At 37.7% G+C, this 17,312-nt stretch overlaps 1 protein-coding gene across 1 annotated transcript; it reads left to right on the forward strand.

Moving 5' to 3' along the window:
* Positions 1-1,710: 1,710 nt before the first annotated feature.
* LOC140890975 (UDP-glycosyltransferase 86A1-like) lies at positions 1,711-3,917 on the forward strand. The gene is made up of 2 exons (XM_073299170.1): positions 1,711-2,275; positions 2,891-3,917. Exons 1-2 carry the CDS (start codon positions 1,747-1,749, stop codon positions 3,793-3,795), a joined length of 1,434 nt encoding a protein of 477 aa, XP_073155271.1. The 5' UTR covers positions 1,711-1,746; the 3' UTR covers positions 3,796-3,917.
* The last annotated feature ends 13,395 nt before the right edge of the window (positions 3,918-17,312 follow it).

Below are 17,312 nucleotides of genomic sequence, written 5' to 3' on the forward strand. Positions count from 1 at the left end.
GACGGTATTCGATACACAGTCACATGGATCCATCTTTCTTTCTCACAAACAGAACTGGAGTGCCCCAAGGTAAAACACTAGGTCTGATGTAACCCTTGGCCAATAAATCTTCGAGTTGTTCTTAACACGGTAAATATATTTCTTATAAATTTCGAATTATTCAAGGAATATTTACCAAATCTAATATTCAATATTCTCAAGGTCAAGAATTATAAGTAATTAAAATTCCTTTAAAAAAGATTGGTATATCGTACGAAATCAACCTAGATTTATTTATTTATTTGTTTTTTTTTTGTTTGAATTGGAGGGCCAACGTGGTGTTTGTTGGCGAGGATGGCCGTCCAGAGTAGGACACTTGACCAAGATTTTTTTGTTTCCGCACAGTAAATTATGTTTATTGGAGTTAATTTTATTTGAAGTTAAATTTCAATTTTCGATGGTTAAGTGTTCATGATAGTTTTTAATGACTTTTATTTATTACTGTATGGCATCTGAGAAGATTAATTCACTTTATATTAATTCAGTTGCATTTTTATAAATTTATATTCACGTCTGATGCAGGTTCTTTCGGAAATTTGGTATATAGATTTTAATGAACTGTATTTTTTGGTTTCGGACATAACATGTATTTATGGGAATGTTTGGACAATGTTTCAGCATATTCTAGGGATGTTAATCGGCCAGTTCGGTTTTCGGTGTTTTATTTTAGTTTTTCCGGTTTTCGATTTTAAAAATATATAATTTGATTCCGAATCATTTTTTTTCGGCTTGATTATTTCGGCTTTGATATAATTATTTTAATTAATATTATAAATATATTTTAAAATATAATATATTATCTTTTAAATGATTTTTCTGGAAAATTTTTAAATTCAAAGTCTATATAACTTAAATAAACAACAATAAACTAAAAATTATTTATTTACTAGATATCATCTCATAAAATATATAATATAAACAAATATATAAATAAAATTATTAATTTAATAAAATTTTGATTTTTTCAGTCGATTCGATTTTGAAATATATAAATAATATGAATTATCACGGCAACAATCACTATTTCTACTTTATTTTTGATAAAAAAAAAATAATAATTAGGTAACTCTCCTTTGAAACAGTCCAAAATATATAAACTTGAAATATGTCGATTGATTCAATAAAAAAAATTAATTTTAACATAAAAAAATAATTAAAAAAATCCCTCCATGTGCAAAACTATTCGTAACAACATCGCACCAAAGTTTTCGTCGAATAATCGTACAATGATGCTAGATAAATAATAGCAATTGTAATTTTATTTAATATTATATTATAAGATTAAATATTATTATTTGGACCTCGTCGAGCACACGCAAACCTTATATGAATTATCGAAAGTCACACCCGTACTTTGTTGAACAATTGAATTGTGAGTTATGACACGGAACCGAATCAAAAAACTCATATAAAATTAAAGAACATGAAATAAAAATTGCAAAAACTATATACATGTCTAGCTATAATATATTTTATAAGAGTAGGTCTTCTTATACCATGATTTAATAGATTTATATAATTAAAATGATCTGTAAACAAGTAAACTCAGTCCATGAAAATTAATATTTTTAATATTAAAAATAATAATAGATTTGGAAATGAAAAATGTTTTGAGAAAAAAAATGATACAAAAATCTTAAATTATATGTGTATATATATATATCATATCCTAGCTCTGAATTATCCTCTCTTGTGAATGAAAAAAACATGGCGAAGCCAACTCGCAAAGCACTTCATGCTATTGTAATCCCACTTCCGTATCAAGGACATATAAATCCAGCCATCAATTTCGCAATCAAACTTGCTTCAAAAAGCATCACAGTAACCTTCATCCACACTCAATATATCCACCACACGCTTGCTAAGACCCTGCATCATCATAACACGGAAGTCGATTTCTTCTCGGAAGCGCGAAAATCCGGGCTGGACATACGTTACAGCACGATCAGCGATGGGTTCCCGGTGGATTTCGATCGGGGCCTTCATTTCGAAGAGTTCTGGGAGTCCTTCTTGCGAGATTTCCCGGGTCGGGTGGACGAATTTGTAGGGAATATGATTCGGGTCGATCCATATTCGAAGTTTTTCTTGGTTGTTGACACTTTCTTCTCGTGGTCTGCGGCGGTGGCCAAAAACAATGGACTTGTAAATGTTTCGTTTTGGACACAAACAGCTTTGGCTCTTTCCATTCTGTATCACCTTGATCTGCTGTCTCAAAATGGCCACTTTCCAACTAAAGGTACGCAATTTTCTATGTAATTTTTCCAATGATCGATATATAAGATGCAGGATATTACTGATATATATAACGATGTTTACATGTCAATACTTCAATAACAAATTGGTATAAAAGAAACATATATAGGATCCATACTAAATAGAGGATCAAAAGTTTAGTTTAACCAACTTATTTAACAATTAAAATATATATCACATTAAAATTCAAAATAAGCATGTTCAATTGCGACTATTTGAGGTTGTTAGTAAGCATATCATATTTAATTGTCGCTTTGAGATTTTTGTATGTCTAAGTAAGTCATCTTCATTTCTCAAGCTTGGTCCTCATTCTTGGATATGGTGATGTGGTAAAAATAGAGAGATACATGACTGAGATTCAATTTCAATAACATAGAAAATCAAAAATATTGCAAAAACGCATAATAAAACTTCAATTTTCCGTGGGATGACAAGTGATTTTATGCCAAAAAAACGTTGATTCAAATCCACTCTCGTGCTCTATGTGAAATATTTTTACATTTTAATTAATCATTTTTTGAAATCACAAATAGTCAAAATATATATGTCCCATTATTATTGAAGTAGTTTTTTCATGGTGTATATATATATATATTAGACAATGTTAAGGAAGAAATAAGGTACCTACCTGGAATTGAGGCAATAACCACAAAAGACTTGATGGCTAATCTAAAAGAATCGGAAACAGCAACACAAGCGCAAATAATTTCAATCAAAGCATTTGAAGAGCTCAAGAAGTCAGATTTTATCTTACTCAACACAGTGGAAGAACTCCAATTTCAAGCTCTCTCAGCTCTCAACCAGAAACAACCTTCTTATGCAATCGGCCCTGTAAATTTTATCCCAGATTCTACACCACTTACAATCACCAAGAGTTTATGGGCCGAATCCGACTGCGAAAAATGGCTCGAATCCAAGCGTCCGGGCTCGGTTCTGTACGTCTCATTCGGCAGCCTGGCTCAGATCAGTAAGCAAGAGATTCAAGAAATAGCATACGGGCTTCTACTTAGTGAAGTAAACTTCATATGGATAATTCGAGCCGACATCGTGAGCTTCGACGGAACGCATGCTCTACCGGATGGATTCGAAGATGATGCTAAAGATAAAGGGTGGCTTGTTCCATGGTGTGATCAGATTAAAGTTCTTTCGAATCCCGCAGTTGGGGTGTTCTTGAGTCATTGTGGCTGGAATTCGGTAGTCGAGAGCATTTGGTGCGGCGTTCCCATGATTTGTCATCCGTTTATATTCGATCAACCTACGAATAGGAAGTTGATAGTTGAAGATTTTAAGTTTGGGTTTGATCTTTCAGATGGAATTTCGGTTCATAGGGAAGAAGTTGCGGAAAAGATCAAGAATGTGATGAGTGAAGCTGTTAGATTGAGGCTGAGGCAGGAAGTAGACAAAGCAAAGATAATATTGCACAATGCAGTAGAAGTGAATGGATCCTCTGACAGAAATTTGGAGCAATTCATTCAGGATTTGGAGAACAAAATTTGTTCTTGAAATTGAGTCCAAACTTTAAAAGTTAGTTCGTTCAAAGTTTGTTTGTTTGTTAATTTGTTTCCGCTCATAATATCCTTATATATTTATAATATAGAGTTTATGGAACGTGATGATTTTATTGATCTCAACTGTAATAGTATGAATTCTATAAATCCTATTCTAAATCCTCTCACTCGAGTGTCGGATTCTAAATAAATATGACAAATCAATTTATGGCCAGTAAATTGAAAATACTTTCAAAACTAGAATCACAATTAATTTGAAAGAACTCAATTCAATAAAATCAAAAATTCATAAACATGTCTTGACCAGGCTACATCAACCTCTAGACATAAAAAGTTTAGTTCATAACAAAATTCAAAACAACCCAAATCATGTTTAATAATTCAAACATAATTCCACAATCAAAAGAAATAAATAAAGAAGAAATAACAAAGCCGTCGTCTTTCTTCTGTGTCCGGTTCAAACGCGCTGTCTTTGTTCCAAGTATTCTTCAAATCACGATCCAAAATCTCACCCAATAATACTCTCAAAAATATTGTGTGTATGGCGGCTAGATGATCTCTATTAGGTCTGAAAAACTCCCTTTTATACACCATAAGAATCGTTTAAAATAAGTCCAAAGATATCCCAAAGTTTCCATAATTACAAAAACACTTCGGCAGAAATCTCGCGACGCACGGGCGCTCCTCATAAGTCACGTGGCCACGCATAACACTCTGTTCCACAACTCCAAAAATCCCAAACACGCGCGGGCGCGCGTGATTTCTAGCGCGAGCGCGCATAACTTTCTGTTTCAACACTCTAAAAACACTTCAGGAAGCGCGGGCGCGCGTGATGGGTGGCGCGGGCGCGCGTATTGCTCGAGTCCTTCTTCATTTTTCCTTAAAAATCTTGGACCATCGTTGCTCGTTTTACCTTTATCTTGACTCCACCCATCATAAATTCAGTATTTGCTTTATTTCCTATATCCAACACAAACAACAACAAATTTCAAGTAATTTCGCTCGAAACCAAACAATTATCCAATAATATCAATACAAATTAAGTGCACAAAATGCATTTATCAAATTCCTTCAAACTTAAATGTTTGCTAGTTCCGAGAAAAAACCAAACAAGACTCAAAATCAAAACATAGACTATTCACTCAAACAAATCAAGACCAACCAAGAAATACTTTGAATCAATGGTCTCAGCAATACATTCAGAAAAATATTTTTCATCCAATCATATCGAACCTATCGATCTTTATCTTCAAACAAACAAAGGCTAGTGAACCTCAAAGACTTACAAATACTCATGTTCAAAATACTCTTATCCAAGTCAATTCAAACATTCATAGATCATGAGAACTTTATAGGGTATAAAGGATCAATTAATATGATAAAATTCAATTGCAAACTCTCACAATCAGGTTATTTAACAAAAGAAAAGTGTGTGCGTGTTTCGGCCAAAAATTCATATTCATTAAAAGTGTCAATCAATCATCCATAGGCTAGATTCTCGCAACCCTTCTCCACTAGTATATTAGGCAACTGTGACTCGGTCAATAGGACTTAATTGGCTTGTAACGTAAGGCCTGGTTCATGGCTACAAACGAAGGATTAAGAATTAAAAAGAGGGAGTAAGTGATATTCAATCTCTAATTTCCACTCCTTTTCATTCACATTTCACATTCCCATTAACTTTTCATTCATTCCTTTTTTTTCTCAACTTGTCAATCCCTTTTTCATCACTTATTTTCTTTTTTTTTTCTTTGTTTCTTTTCATTACTACCTTCATCTTTTGCAATTCTTTTCCACCACACAATTCCGTCATTCAAAATAAAATTAGGAACATAAAAACTTTCATGCATTACTTACTCTCTCTAGGTAGAAATTAGTGTATATGCTATTCATCAGATAGTGAATGTAGGACCTTGAAAAGATGCCGAATGGGGGTTTTGTCACACGTTTGCACGCATGCCATTCGTTTTTAAATTAAGCTCAAACAAGGTACTATGGATAATTGAATCAGTAGGTAGCTTGAAAGGCACAAAAGATTTTAGAAAAATTGCCTAAATCATCCCTAATCACAGTTATGCCCGTATTGCGCCGCAAAGGGTGTCCGAACTAGTTCTAGACAATCTCAATTCACAAGTAAATCACATAAATTTTCACCAGTGCAGAAAAGAAGCAATAATCAGCAGTAAACGATGATCTTCAACAAAATTCAGAACATGTATCTAAAGTACTCATATATCTCGTGAAAGCTCAAAGGGCAACTAATGATAAGTTCCAACAAAAATTAGGCCCAAGATCCAAAAAATGCCTCATTTATTTCTATGTTTATATGTTTTAACTCAAACTTAAGCACACATCACAAATATATAGGAATTCATTCATCGAATTGATTCACCAACAAAAAAATTCTTTTAAGTAGGTTACAATCATGGAGTTGAGATAAAAACAAAAAGTTTGCATCATTGGCCAATTTTTTTCATTTCTTTCATGGTTTCTTGAACTTAACTCAAAACCATCCCACATCCACACAACAATTCTCAATTTACCAACACAAAACACTATTCTTGTTTCAAAGTAAGCCATCCAACTACCGACACAACACAGAAAAACCTAAAAAAACAAACACAACACTAAAAGAAAACAAACAAAAACAAGAATAAAAATTCAACAACAATTTCCAACATGATTTAAACAAACCCCTCCCAAACTAGGTACATTCATTGTCCTCAATGAATTAATCAAGAAATAATACAGTACATGTACTTTAGACGACGACCGTCAGTGGTCACCGCCTGCATCACTATCAGTATCATGGTTAGGGTCCGAAGCACCAAATGTAGGTGGCCACTGGGAATAGGGTGGAAAAGGATGATCCGAGCTTGCAGCGTGAGGGATCTGATGGCTCAAGGCATCAGCGAATCCCATCATATAATCCATGAAAACTCCAGTCGTCTACTGAAAGTGATGGAACTCTTGGCGATGCTGGCGAAGATCCTCCTCAATCGATGTAACACGGGCGTCCATAGAAGGAGGCGCCTCAGGCTGTGGCACTGGAACTCTTTGGGTTGCTGCTCTAGCATTGTATGCTCGACGGGCCTCGCGTTCTCTCAATTCACTTTCAGATGGATGACGAGAAGAAGAACCACCATCGGGTATAAGAGCCATGGGCTTCATCAATTCTTCAGTAGGGCTCCATTCAACTCCAACTGCTTCACATAAATAAGTAATAATAGAAGTCAAAGAAAGCCCCCCTCGAACGACCAGTAAAAACATTCTGAATAGTTTCTTGGCAGATCTGGCCTAAATCTATAGCCTTTCCCCTGACAATGCAGTACACAAGAATCGCCCTCTCTTTGGTGACCTCATGGTCGTGGTCAGTAGGCTTAAGTCTAGCGCAAACAAGATTGTACCACCTCTTGGCGTCACTAGTCAAGTCGGTCTTCCGCAGCTTTGATGGCTTGTGATCACTGCCCAGCCTCCATTCAGTGCCCGCGACACAGATGGTTTGAATTATATCATCATAATCAATATCCCCAAACTTATACGCAACTTATTCATTAAATTCCACTGGCGGGATTTGAAACAAAGCATTAATCGAAACAGAGTCAAAAGGCACCATCTTGCCCCTTACCAACACCTTGAACTTGATGTGTTTAACTTGCAAATTTGCATAAAATTCCTTAACCAAGGACACCACTGCTTCTTGTGGTTGTTTAACAAATTGATTCCACTGAAGCTCTATGACTTCATCACCTACATTGCACCTAATAATCTCAGTCGGATCAAATCCAATGGAAGTTTCAAACCCCCGCTCAGGTAGAATGCTCTTTGATAACAACTTGTGATAATTATCTTCAGCATTTTCATCCCAGAAACGATGAGTATCAAAAGCCGGGGCTGAAGAAGAGGATGCACCAAACTTCATTTTTTTCTTTAGGGTCATATTGCAAATACTTAGAGAGCGAATTACACAAGCCAAAATTCAAAATAACAAGCAGCTGCCGTCACTCCCCCAAACTTATCAACCAAAGCAACAAACACACTCCTCACGCAAACATCACACAATCACCAACAACAATACCTAACTCAAGTAATCCCACAAGTTGAACACAAGTCCACGCCACCACCTTGAACTATATCGGCTAACCAATAAAGGTGAGAATTTGCAACCCCGTAATCAGAAAAACTTACCACTCAATCTTGGGAAATCGCAGCAATAACCCCCAACAAGAACTTCCTGACAAGTAGATCGATGGGCGCCCGCGGATGAGAAGAGAAGTAGACGATGGATAAAGAAGAGGGGAAAAAGAAACGATATTGGAGAGGGAGAAGGACCGAAAGATGGAATCGTGAGTGTAATCGGCGATTTGGGAGAAGGAAAGTGTGAAGGGTTGTAAAAAGAAGAGAAAATCGGGATAAAGATAGGAGAAGAATGGAAAAAAATTGGGTTTTAAAACAGATGGGGCGGGCGCGCATAGGTCTCGGGGGCCGAGTAATTTTTTGTGCACAGGGGAAGAGCGGGCGCGCATACATGAGAGGCGGCCGCGCATAAATCTTTCTTCTGCTTCTGGCGTGCTTAAATTTCAAGCACGGGCGCGCCTTAGATCTGAGCGGGCGTGCATAAAATTTTATTCCATTCCTTTGTTTTTTAAATTTCATGAGGCACGGGCGCGCCAAAGAGGAAGGCGGGCGCGCATACGCTGCTGGAAATTCGTTCCTGAAAAAAAAACAATAATAAGCAAAACGGACAGACAAATGAAATTACGAAAAACAAATTAACGCAAAGAACAACGAAAATTAAGAAAAAACGAAAAGAAAATTTGTGTTGCCTCCCAAATAGCGCTTGGTTTATAGTCCTCAGCCGGACTTTCACCAGATTTAGGCCGGGTCTTTTAGCAAAGTGCTCTCTGTACTTTGTACTTCGTTACCAAAATAGTGTTTAACCCTTTGCCCGTTCACCTTGAATACCCTTTCATCTGTACATCGAAGCTCAATTGCCCCGTGCGGATACACTGTATCCACAGTAAATGGCCCAGACGATCGGGACTTCAATTTCCCTGGAAAAAATTTCAGACGGGAGTTAAACAATAATAATTTCTGACCTGATTCGAATTCCTGAGGTACAATGTTTTTGTCATGCCACTTGTTTGTTTGCTCCTTATAGATCTTGGCATTCTCATATGATTCACTTTGAAACTCTTTCAGTTCATTCAACTATAATTTGCGCAACTCCCCGGATACTTCGAGATCCATGTTCAGCTTTCTTGACAGCCCAAAACGCTTTGTGCTTTAACTCCAATGGTGAATGACATGCCTTACCAAACATTAACCAATAGGGCAACATCCCAATAGGTGTTTTAAAATTAAGCATTGCGATAGGCCCATAGAGCGTCATCCAGCTTGATTGCCCAATCTTTCTGATTCGTCTTAACCGTTTTTTCCAATATTTGCTTGATTTCTCGGTTAGAGACCTCTGCCTGACCGTTTGTTTAGGGATGATATGCACACGCCACCTTATGTCTGACACCATACTTAGTGAGCAAGGTATTAAAAATCTTATTGCAAAAATGCGTACCTTCATCACTGATTATTGCTCGTGGTGTTCCAAACCTTGTAAAAATGTTCTTTTGTAAAAACTTTACTACAACACGAGAATCATTACTAGATGTGGCAATTGTTTCCACCCATTTCGACACATAATCGACTCCCAATAAGATATAAGTGTACCCAAAATAAGGGGGAAAGGGACCCATAAAATCAATACCCCTCACATCAAATAACTCCACTTCTAAAATATTTGTGAGAGGTAATTCATGCTTTCTAGATATAGTCCCCGTTCTCTGACACTTATCGCATGATTTCACTAAGGTGTAACTATCTCGAAACAGAGTAGGCCAATAAAAACCAGATTTTTGTTGGAGAACGCGGCGTTCAGATCAAACAAGATTGATACCCGGTGCAGCGGAAGTTTAAAATTTTTATTATATGGAACGATTCCATATTGGGTATCAATTCTTTACGATTAAATTGTGTGTGTAAAAATTTAAATAACGATTATAAAATTTTTACCTTTAATCTCGAATCGAGATTCTGGACACCAACAGATTTCTCTGCTCTTGTTGTATCTCCCTGGAACCGATGGACGAACAGTTCTTCAATCAGGTCCACGAATAGAGATTTAATCCCTCTGATAGATTGCACTAGAAAATCTATCAGAAGTTTTTCTACGAAGAGAGTTAACGAATTTGATCCGTTAAACCAGACTGTAATTCAAAATCACAGGCTGGAATTTTCTCGAGTAGAGAGAGGGAGAGGGGGCGGCCACTTTTAAGAAAATAGCTTAGGGTTTTCGAAAATTTTGTTCCTTGTTATGTGTAATTTCTGTACTGCAATAACTTATTTATAATGTAGGCCACTAACAGCTTAGGGCCCATTAGTCATAAGTTCAGGCCCGACAAGCAAAGCCTGCATGTTCAGAAATTAATATAAAATTCATCGTGACTCCGATTGATAAACTGATTTCACCAATGTGCACAGAAACCATTTCTGCACGTTTTAAAGTCAAGATAAATTTTTCTGAATCCGAATTCAGTGGTTTCCAAAAATGCCCATTACTATGTCATTTTAGGAAATCCTACTCCTCTACTCTTAAATAAGAAGTCCAACTTCTTTGTTCATTAAATTTAACTCTTTAAATTTAACTATCTCAACGGGGATTAAAAATCCATTACACTGTGTGACCCTTAATGGTTCAGGGATACAGCTAGCCGTGGGCTCACAACTCCTTGTGACTCGGAACAACAATTTCCGACTTACCCATCGAATCATGGTAGAGCGCCTAGCAACATCGCCCCATGATTCCCTAGGTATCACTGATAGTGCCTGCAAGAACCATATAGATTTTGGTTAGCGTACAGTACGGTCCCTTCATCCATATATCCCGATCGAATCAACAACCATTGGTATATCGAGAGTCGCTCGAGATTCGATAACTATGCAATGCATCTTGAAGATCAAATAGTGACATCGCATGTGCTACTAAGAAACCATTTCTTAAATCACATCATGTACTCTGGCCAGAGATTCGTCACACTAATATCTCCTCAGATCGCATAGGATATCCACACTCGCAAGTATGTGGTGAATCCTTGACAACAAAGCATCGACTCCTATATGTGTTGTAACTATACCCAATCCCGACACCTGATGACCCCAATAGAGTCGGTAAACGAGTCAAAGCACAGTACTAGCATATAGAGTCTCAATGATGTTTCAAGTAGTAAGGACTAATGGTGTACAACCAAAACCGCGGACTATATCCACTCGATAAATGATAACCACTTGGAAAGTCCGGATAGGGTAGTTCAATCATTCATCATATGAATATCCATTTGCATGCTTTGAACATCTCTATGTTCCTTACCAATGAAACGTGGTACTCTGCATCGCAAATGCTAGTCTCACACTCGAGCGATCCTTATCCTTATTATCGGACGGCTCAATCGACTAGGAACAGTTTAGAATATACAGTGACCATAAGATGTGTTTCATGATAGACATCCCCATGTTCTACCACATCTTACATACACTATAGTATATTCAAGGTCTTTATCAAAACAACAATAGTATATCACAATATAACAATATGAAGAAAGATAAAGTCATTGCCATAAATAAAAGTGTAAATAATATTAAACAAAAGATTGTTTATACAAAGAGTCATCAAAGCCCTTAGCCACAAGTTGGCTCACTGGGCACCCACTCTTTCAATCTCCCACTTGCCCTATAGCCAACTAGTCATACTACATAGAACCATTGCTTCGCGATGTTTGTCAAATAATGGTCCTGGCAAGGGCTTAGTAAGTGGATCAGCGATATTGTCTGCAGAGGCCACTCTTTCGACAGTGATGACTCCTCTTTCCACAATCTCCCGGATGATGTGGTATTTCCTCAGTACGTGTTTGGATCTTTGATGAGACCTTGGTTCCTTTGCCTGAGCAACGACACCCGTGTTGTCACAGTACACCGGGACTGGACCAACAACTTCAGGAATGACGCCCAACTCTTGGACGAAATTCCTCATCCAAATGGCCTCTTTAGCAGCAGCTGATGCTGCAATGTATTCTGCCTCAGTGGTGGAATCCGCTATGGTGTCCTGCTTGGAACTCTTCCAAGAGACAGCACCGCCATTGAGCATGAACACAAATCCAGAGGTTGACTTCGAGTCATCCACGTCACTTTGGAAGCTAGAGTCGGTATAGCCTTCCAATTTTAGTTCTCTTCCTCCATATACCATGAACATATTCTTAGTCCTTCGCAAGTACTTAAGAATGTCCTTCACGGCTTTCCAATGCATTTGACCGGGATTAGCTTGATATCTGCTCGTGACACTCAGAGCAAATGCTACATCCGGTCTGGTAGATATCATCCCATACATGATACTACCTATGGCTGACGCATATGGTACATGTGTCATTTTCTCTATCTCTTCATCCGTCTTGGGACACATAGACTTGGATAGAGAAACTCCATGACACATGGGTAGATGTCCTCTCTTGGACCCATCCATTGAAAACCGTTTCAATATGGTATCGATGTAGGTTGATTGAGTGAGTCCTATCATTCTCTTAGATCTATCTCTATAGATCTGTATCCCTAGAATATAGGATGCCTCACCCAAATCCTTCATCGAGAATCTACCTGATAACCATATCTTTGTTGACTGCAACATCCCTACATCATTCCCAATGAGTAGGATGTCATCAACATAAAGTACTAAGAATGTCACAGCATCCTTAACTACTTTCTTGTACACGCATGGTTCCTCCGGGTTCTTGATGAAACCAAAATCCTTTATTGTTTCATCAAATTTCTGGTTCCAACTTCTTGATGCTTGTTTTAGACCATAAATTGATCTCTGAAGCTTGCATACCTTATGCTCGCTTCCCATGGATGTGAACCCCTCAGGCTGCTTCATATAGATTTCTTCTTTAATGTCTCCATTAAGAAAAGCAGTCTTCACATCCATTTGCCATATCTCATAGTCATACCATGCAGCTATGGCAATAAGGATTCTTATGGACTTGAACATTGTAACTGGTGAAAAGGTTTCATCATAGTCAACTCCTTGTCTTTGAGTATAACCTTTTGCCACCAATCGCGCCTTGTAGGTCAATACCTTACCATCAGGCCCAAGCTTTCTCTTGTAGATCCATTTACACCCTATTGGAACAATTCCATCGGGAGGATCTACTAAAGACCAAACTTGGTTTGTATGCATCGAATCTATTTCCGATTGCATAGCTTCAAGCCATAAATTTGAATCCGCATCAGAAATTGCTTCCTTGAAGTTTCTTGGATCACATCCAATATCGGGTTCATCTTGATCCCCTTCAAGAAGAAGACCATATCGAATAGGAGGTCTAGAAGTCCTCTCGGATCTCCTAGGTACAGGCGTGTATAGCAATGGTTCCTGAGGTGTAGGATCGTTATTTTGTATTTCGGGTTCTTCTCGAATTTCTTCGAGTTCCATCATCTCGCCTTTCTTATCCAATAAGAACTCCTTCTCCAAGAAGGTGGCATTCCTTGAAACAAACACCTTTGTTTCAGCAGGATAATAGAAATAATATCCGATTGAATTCTTCGGATACCCTACAAAATAACATAAGCTGGATCGACTATCCAACTTATCTCCCACTGTCCGCTTCACGTAAGCTGGACATCCCCAAATCCTCAAATACGAATACTTAGGAGCTTTGCCATTCCATAACTTGTATGGTGTTTTGTCCACTGCTTTAGTGTGGACGTTGTTCAACAACAATACCGCCGTTTCAAGCGCATAGCCCCAAAACGAAGGTGGAAGCTCAGTGAAGCTCATCATGGATCGAACCATGTCCAACAAAGTTCGATTACGACGCTCCGATACACCATTAAGCTGTGGTGTCATAGGAGGAGTCCACTGAGAGAGAATCCCATTCTCTTTTAGATAGTCCAAAAACTCGGTACTTAAGTATTCTCCACCTCGATCCGATCGAAGTGCTTTAATACTTTTACCTAGCTTGTTTTCTACTTCAGCCTTGAATTCTTTGAACTTTTCAAATGCTTCAGACTTATATTTCATTAAATATAAATACCCATACCTAGAATAATCATCAGTAAAGGTAATGAAGTAGGTGTGGCCATATTGAGTCCCAACTCTAAATGGACCACAAACATCTGTATGGATCAAATCCAACAGATTTTGACTACGTTCAGGTTTCCCCTTAAAAGGAGATTTAGTCATTTTTCCTTTTAGGCAGGATTAATAAGTAGGTAGAGAGTTAATATCAGACATATCAAACATGCCCTCTCCCACTAGCTTGTTCATCCTCCTTGAGGAAATATGACCTAGCCTAGCGTGCCAAAGGTTTGCCGGGTTTTGGCTATCGATTTTCCTTTTGTTTGTTGTTGCCGGTTTATCAACATAATTTATTGGAACGTCTTTTAGTTTTAAGTTGTATAGATCGTTTTCAAGTTGTCCATTTCCAATTAAACATTCATTCTTGTAAATATTGCAAATCTCATTCACAAAATTGCAAGAATAACCATCTCTATCAAGCATAGAAACAGAAATAATGTTTTTAATCAAATCCGGAACAAATAAAACATCTCTTAAAAGTAACTTAAAACCATTCTGCAAAATTAAATAAACATCTCCCACGGCTTTTGCTTCAACTCTGGAACCATTTCCGAGCCTCAGCTGGGTCTCACCCATCCTAAGCCTGCGACTTCTTGTCATCACCTGCAAATCATTGCAAATGTGAGATCCACATCCGGTATCCAATACCCAAGAAGTAGTATTAAGTGAAACATTTATTTCAATATAGAACATACCCTTCGCAGTTCGCAACTGCTCTAGATATTCCTTGCAGTTACGCTTCCAATGACCGGGCTTCTTGCAGTAATGACAAACATCCTTGGATTTTTCATTGTTTGAAGCCTTTGTCTTGTACTTCTTCTCGGGTTCGACTTTCTTGGGTGGGGCAGAACGTTTCTTGCCCTTTGTACTTGGCCCCTTCCTAGCAGAAGAAGAGGAGCCCACCAAGAAAGCCGGTTTATCCTTCTTTAATGTGGATTCATATGTCACAAGCATATTGACCATCTCTTCAAGGGAGGCCTCTATCTTGTTCATATTGAAATTTACCACAAATCCGTCAAACGAAGAAGGAAGAGACAGAAGTAGTAAGTCCACGTTGAGTTCATGCTCCAACACCAAATCTAGGGTTACCAACTTCTGTATGAGCCAAATCACTCGTACCCCATGATCACGGACCGAAGTCCCTTCACGCATGCGACACGTCATTAGCTCCTTTACAGTAGCGAACCTTTCAGCCCTCGATTGAGCCCCAAAAAGTTCCTTGAGTTGAACGTGAATGTCAGCAGCATTCATGGTGTCCTCAAATCGCCTCTGGAGTTCATCAGACATCGAGGCTTGCATATAGCATTTGGTCTTGATATCATGGTCCCACCATGTATCAAGCTTGGCTAACTCCTCCGGACTTACGTCAGCTGGTGCTTCCTTCGGAGGAGATTTTTCTAACACGTAGAGCATCTTCTCCGAAGTCAAGACAATCTTCAACTTGCGGAACCATTCCGTATAGTTGGCGCCAGTCAACTTATTTTGTTCGAGGATCGAGAAAAGTGGATTACGCGAATTCATTGTATGAAATACTAAAAAGAAACAGACAAATATCAGTGATTGTTTAAGAAATTTACTAAGACATAAAATAGGCGATATTTATTTTATGAATCTCACTCCCACTATTTTAACGATTTCACTACCCTCTAGTGAAAACGGGAAACTGTTTTCCTTAGTGAGAACATGGAGTCCAATTGACAAACTTATGGTCCCGAATAATATCAGCCAACCATAATTTTCAAAAGGTAGAGCCCAATTGCTTCCAAAGCAACCTCCATGTATTTACCTCATGTCCAATAAGGGCCCAATAATATGACGCCGTTTATTGTGACATGTCAAGATGACCCATCAATATTAAGTTGTGATGGACGGTCACCATGTGGATCCCCCAATAATATGAGCCGATCCCATGGGAGTTCCACCCAACTTACAACATGTGTCGATCCAATGTACAGCTTTCCGACGAACGGGCCCCCCCAATAATATGAGCCGGACCGTATCCGCGGGTAGCATCTCATACATTGATCGTTGATGGAAGGTAGGAACATTTAAACAAATTTAAATTTCCTTTATTTATCTTGATATCAATTTTAAATCATATTTAAAATGAGGGATTTTTAATTATATAAAAATTTGTCTCATCATTTTTCAAATTTTGTATGCTTGTCGGATTCACACAATTTAGTATAAAACATGCATACAACTATAATATCACATATTATATAGGATGATCGATTCCATTTCTAATCGACCCGTGGTTGCCAATCACGAGTCTTAGTCCAATCCTAGGTAATATGCAGTATGCAATGCAATCCTATTACATTTGCTTCCAATTTACATTTCTTCTGTCTTTATTGTCTGCTGGGCCCACCTCCATCTTCAAATCTTGATCTCCCACTAAATCTAATGTATTTACAATAAATAACAATGACAAGTAGGGGATACATTTTAAGGGGTGGGAACGGGCCATAAACCAAGCCCACTTTTATTACATATGACATTCATATTGGGCCATAAACCAGGCCATTAAAAAAACCAACAACAATAAAAACAAATGTAAATTCCTAACATACACCTACAAAATTGGTCATGGCAATCGATCATCCTTATCCAATAACATTTAATTCAAAATTAATTTATTGGATAACATGCAATGGCAATTTAAATTTAAAAGGATAAAATCATATTTCATACATAAAATCTTATTTTACATACAAAATCATATTTTATCTTTTTATCAAATAAAATCATATTTTATCTATAAAATCCAATTTTATACATAAAATCATATTTTACTTAATATATCCATAAGATCATATCTTATCATCAATTGTACCAAAAATAATTAATTTCAAAATTCAATTTAACGGATAAAATATTTAAATTTTCAAAAAATTCAATTTTATCCAAAAATCAATTTTAAAATTTTTGGACTCGAACAATTCGATCCGATGCCTCGTGGACCAATCAAAACATTTTCGATCGGACCAAAAATAGAATTTTAACATATTAAAATTTAATTTAAAAAATTAAAATAATTTTTCCCGCGGGCCGCCCGGGAGGTTCCCGGGCCGGGCAGCCCGGCTGCCCCTAGGGCAGCGGCGATCGCTGCCCTGGGCAGCGCCGTGCGCCGCCCTGTGCAGCGCCCGGCGCCGCACAGGGCAGCGCCGATCGCTGCCCCTTGCCCCGGGCAGCGATCCAATCGCTGCCCGGGTTTTTTCCCGAAAAAAATATTTTTATTTTTAAATATTTATTTTTGTTTCAAAAACCGAGGCTTAAAAATTTTTTGTACAATCGATTAATTTAATCGCTTGACCTGAGCAACCTGGCTCTGATAC

This window comes from Henckelia pumila, chromosome 3 (genome assembly GCF_033568475.1).
Source record: "Henckelia pumila isolate YLH828 chromosome 3, ASM3356847v2, whole genome shotgun sequence".
NCBI lineage: Eukaryota > Viridiplantae > Streptophyta > Magnoliopsida > Lamiales > Gesneriaceae > Henckelia > Henckelia pumila.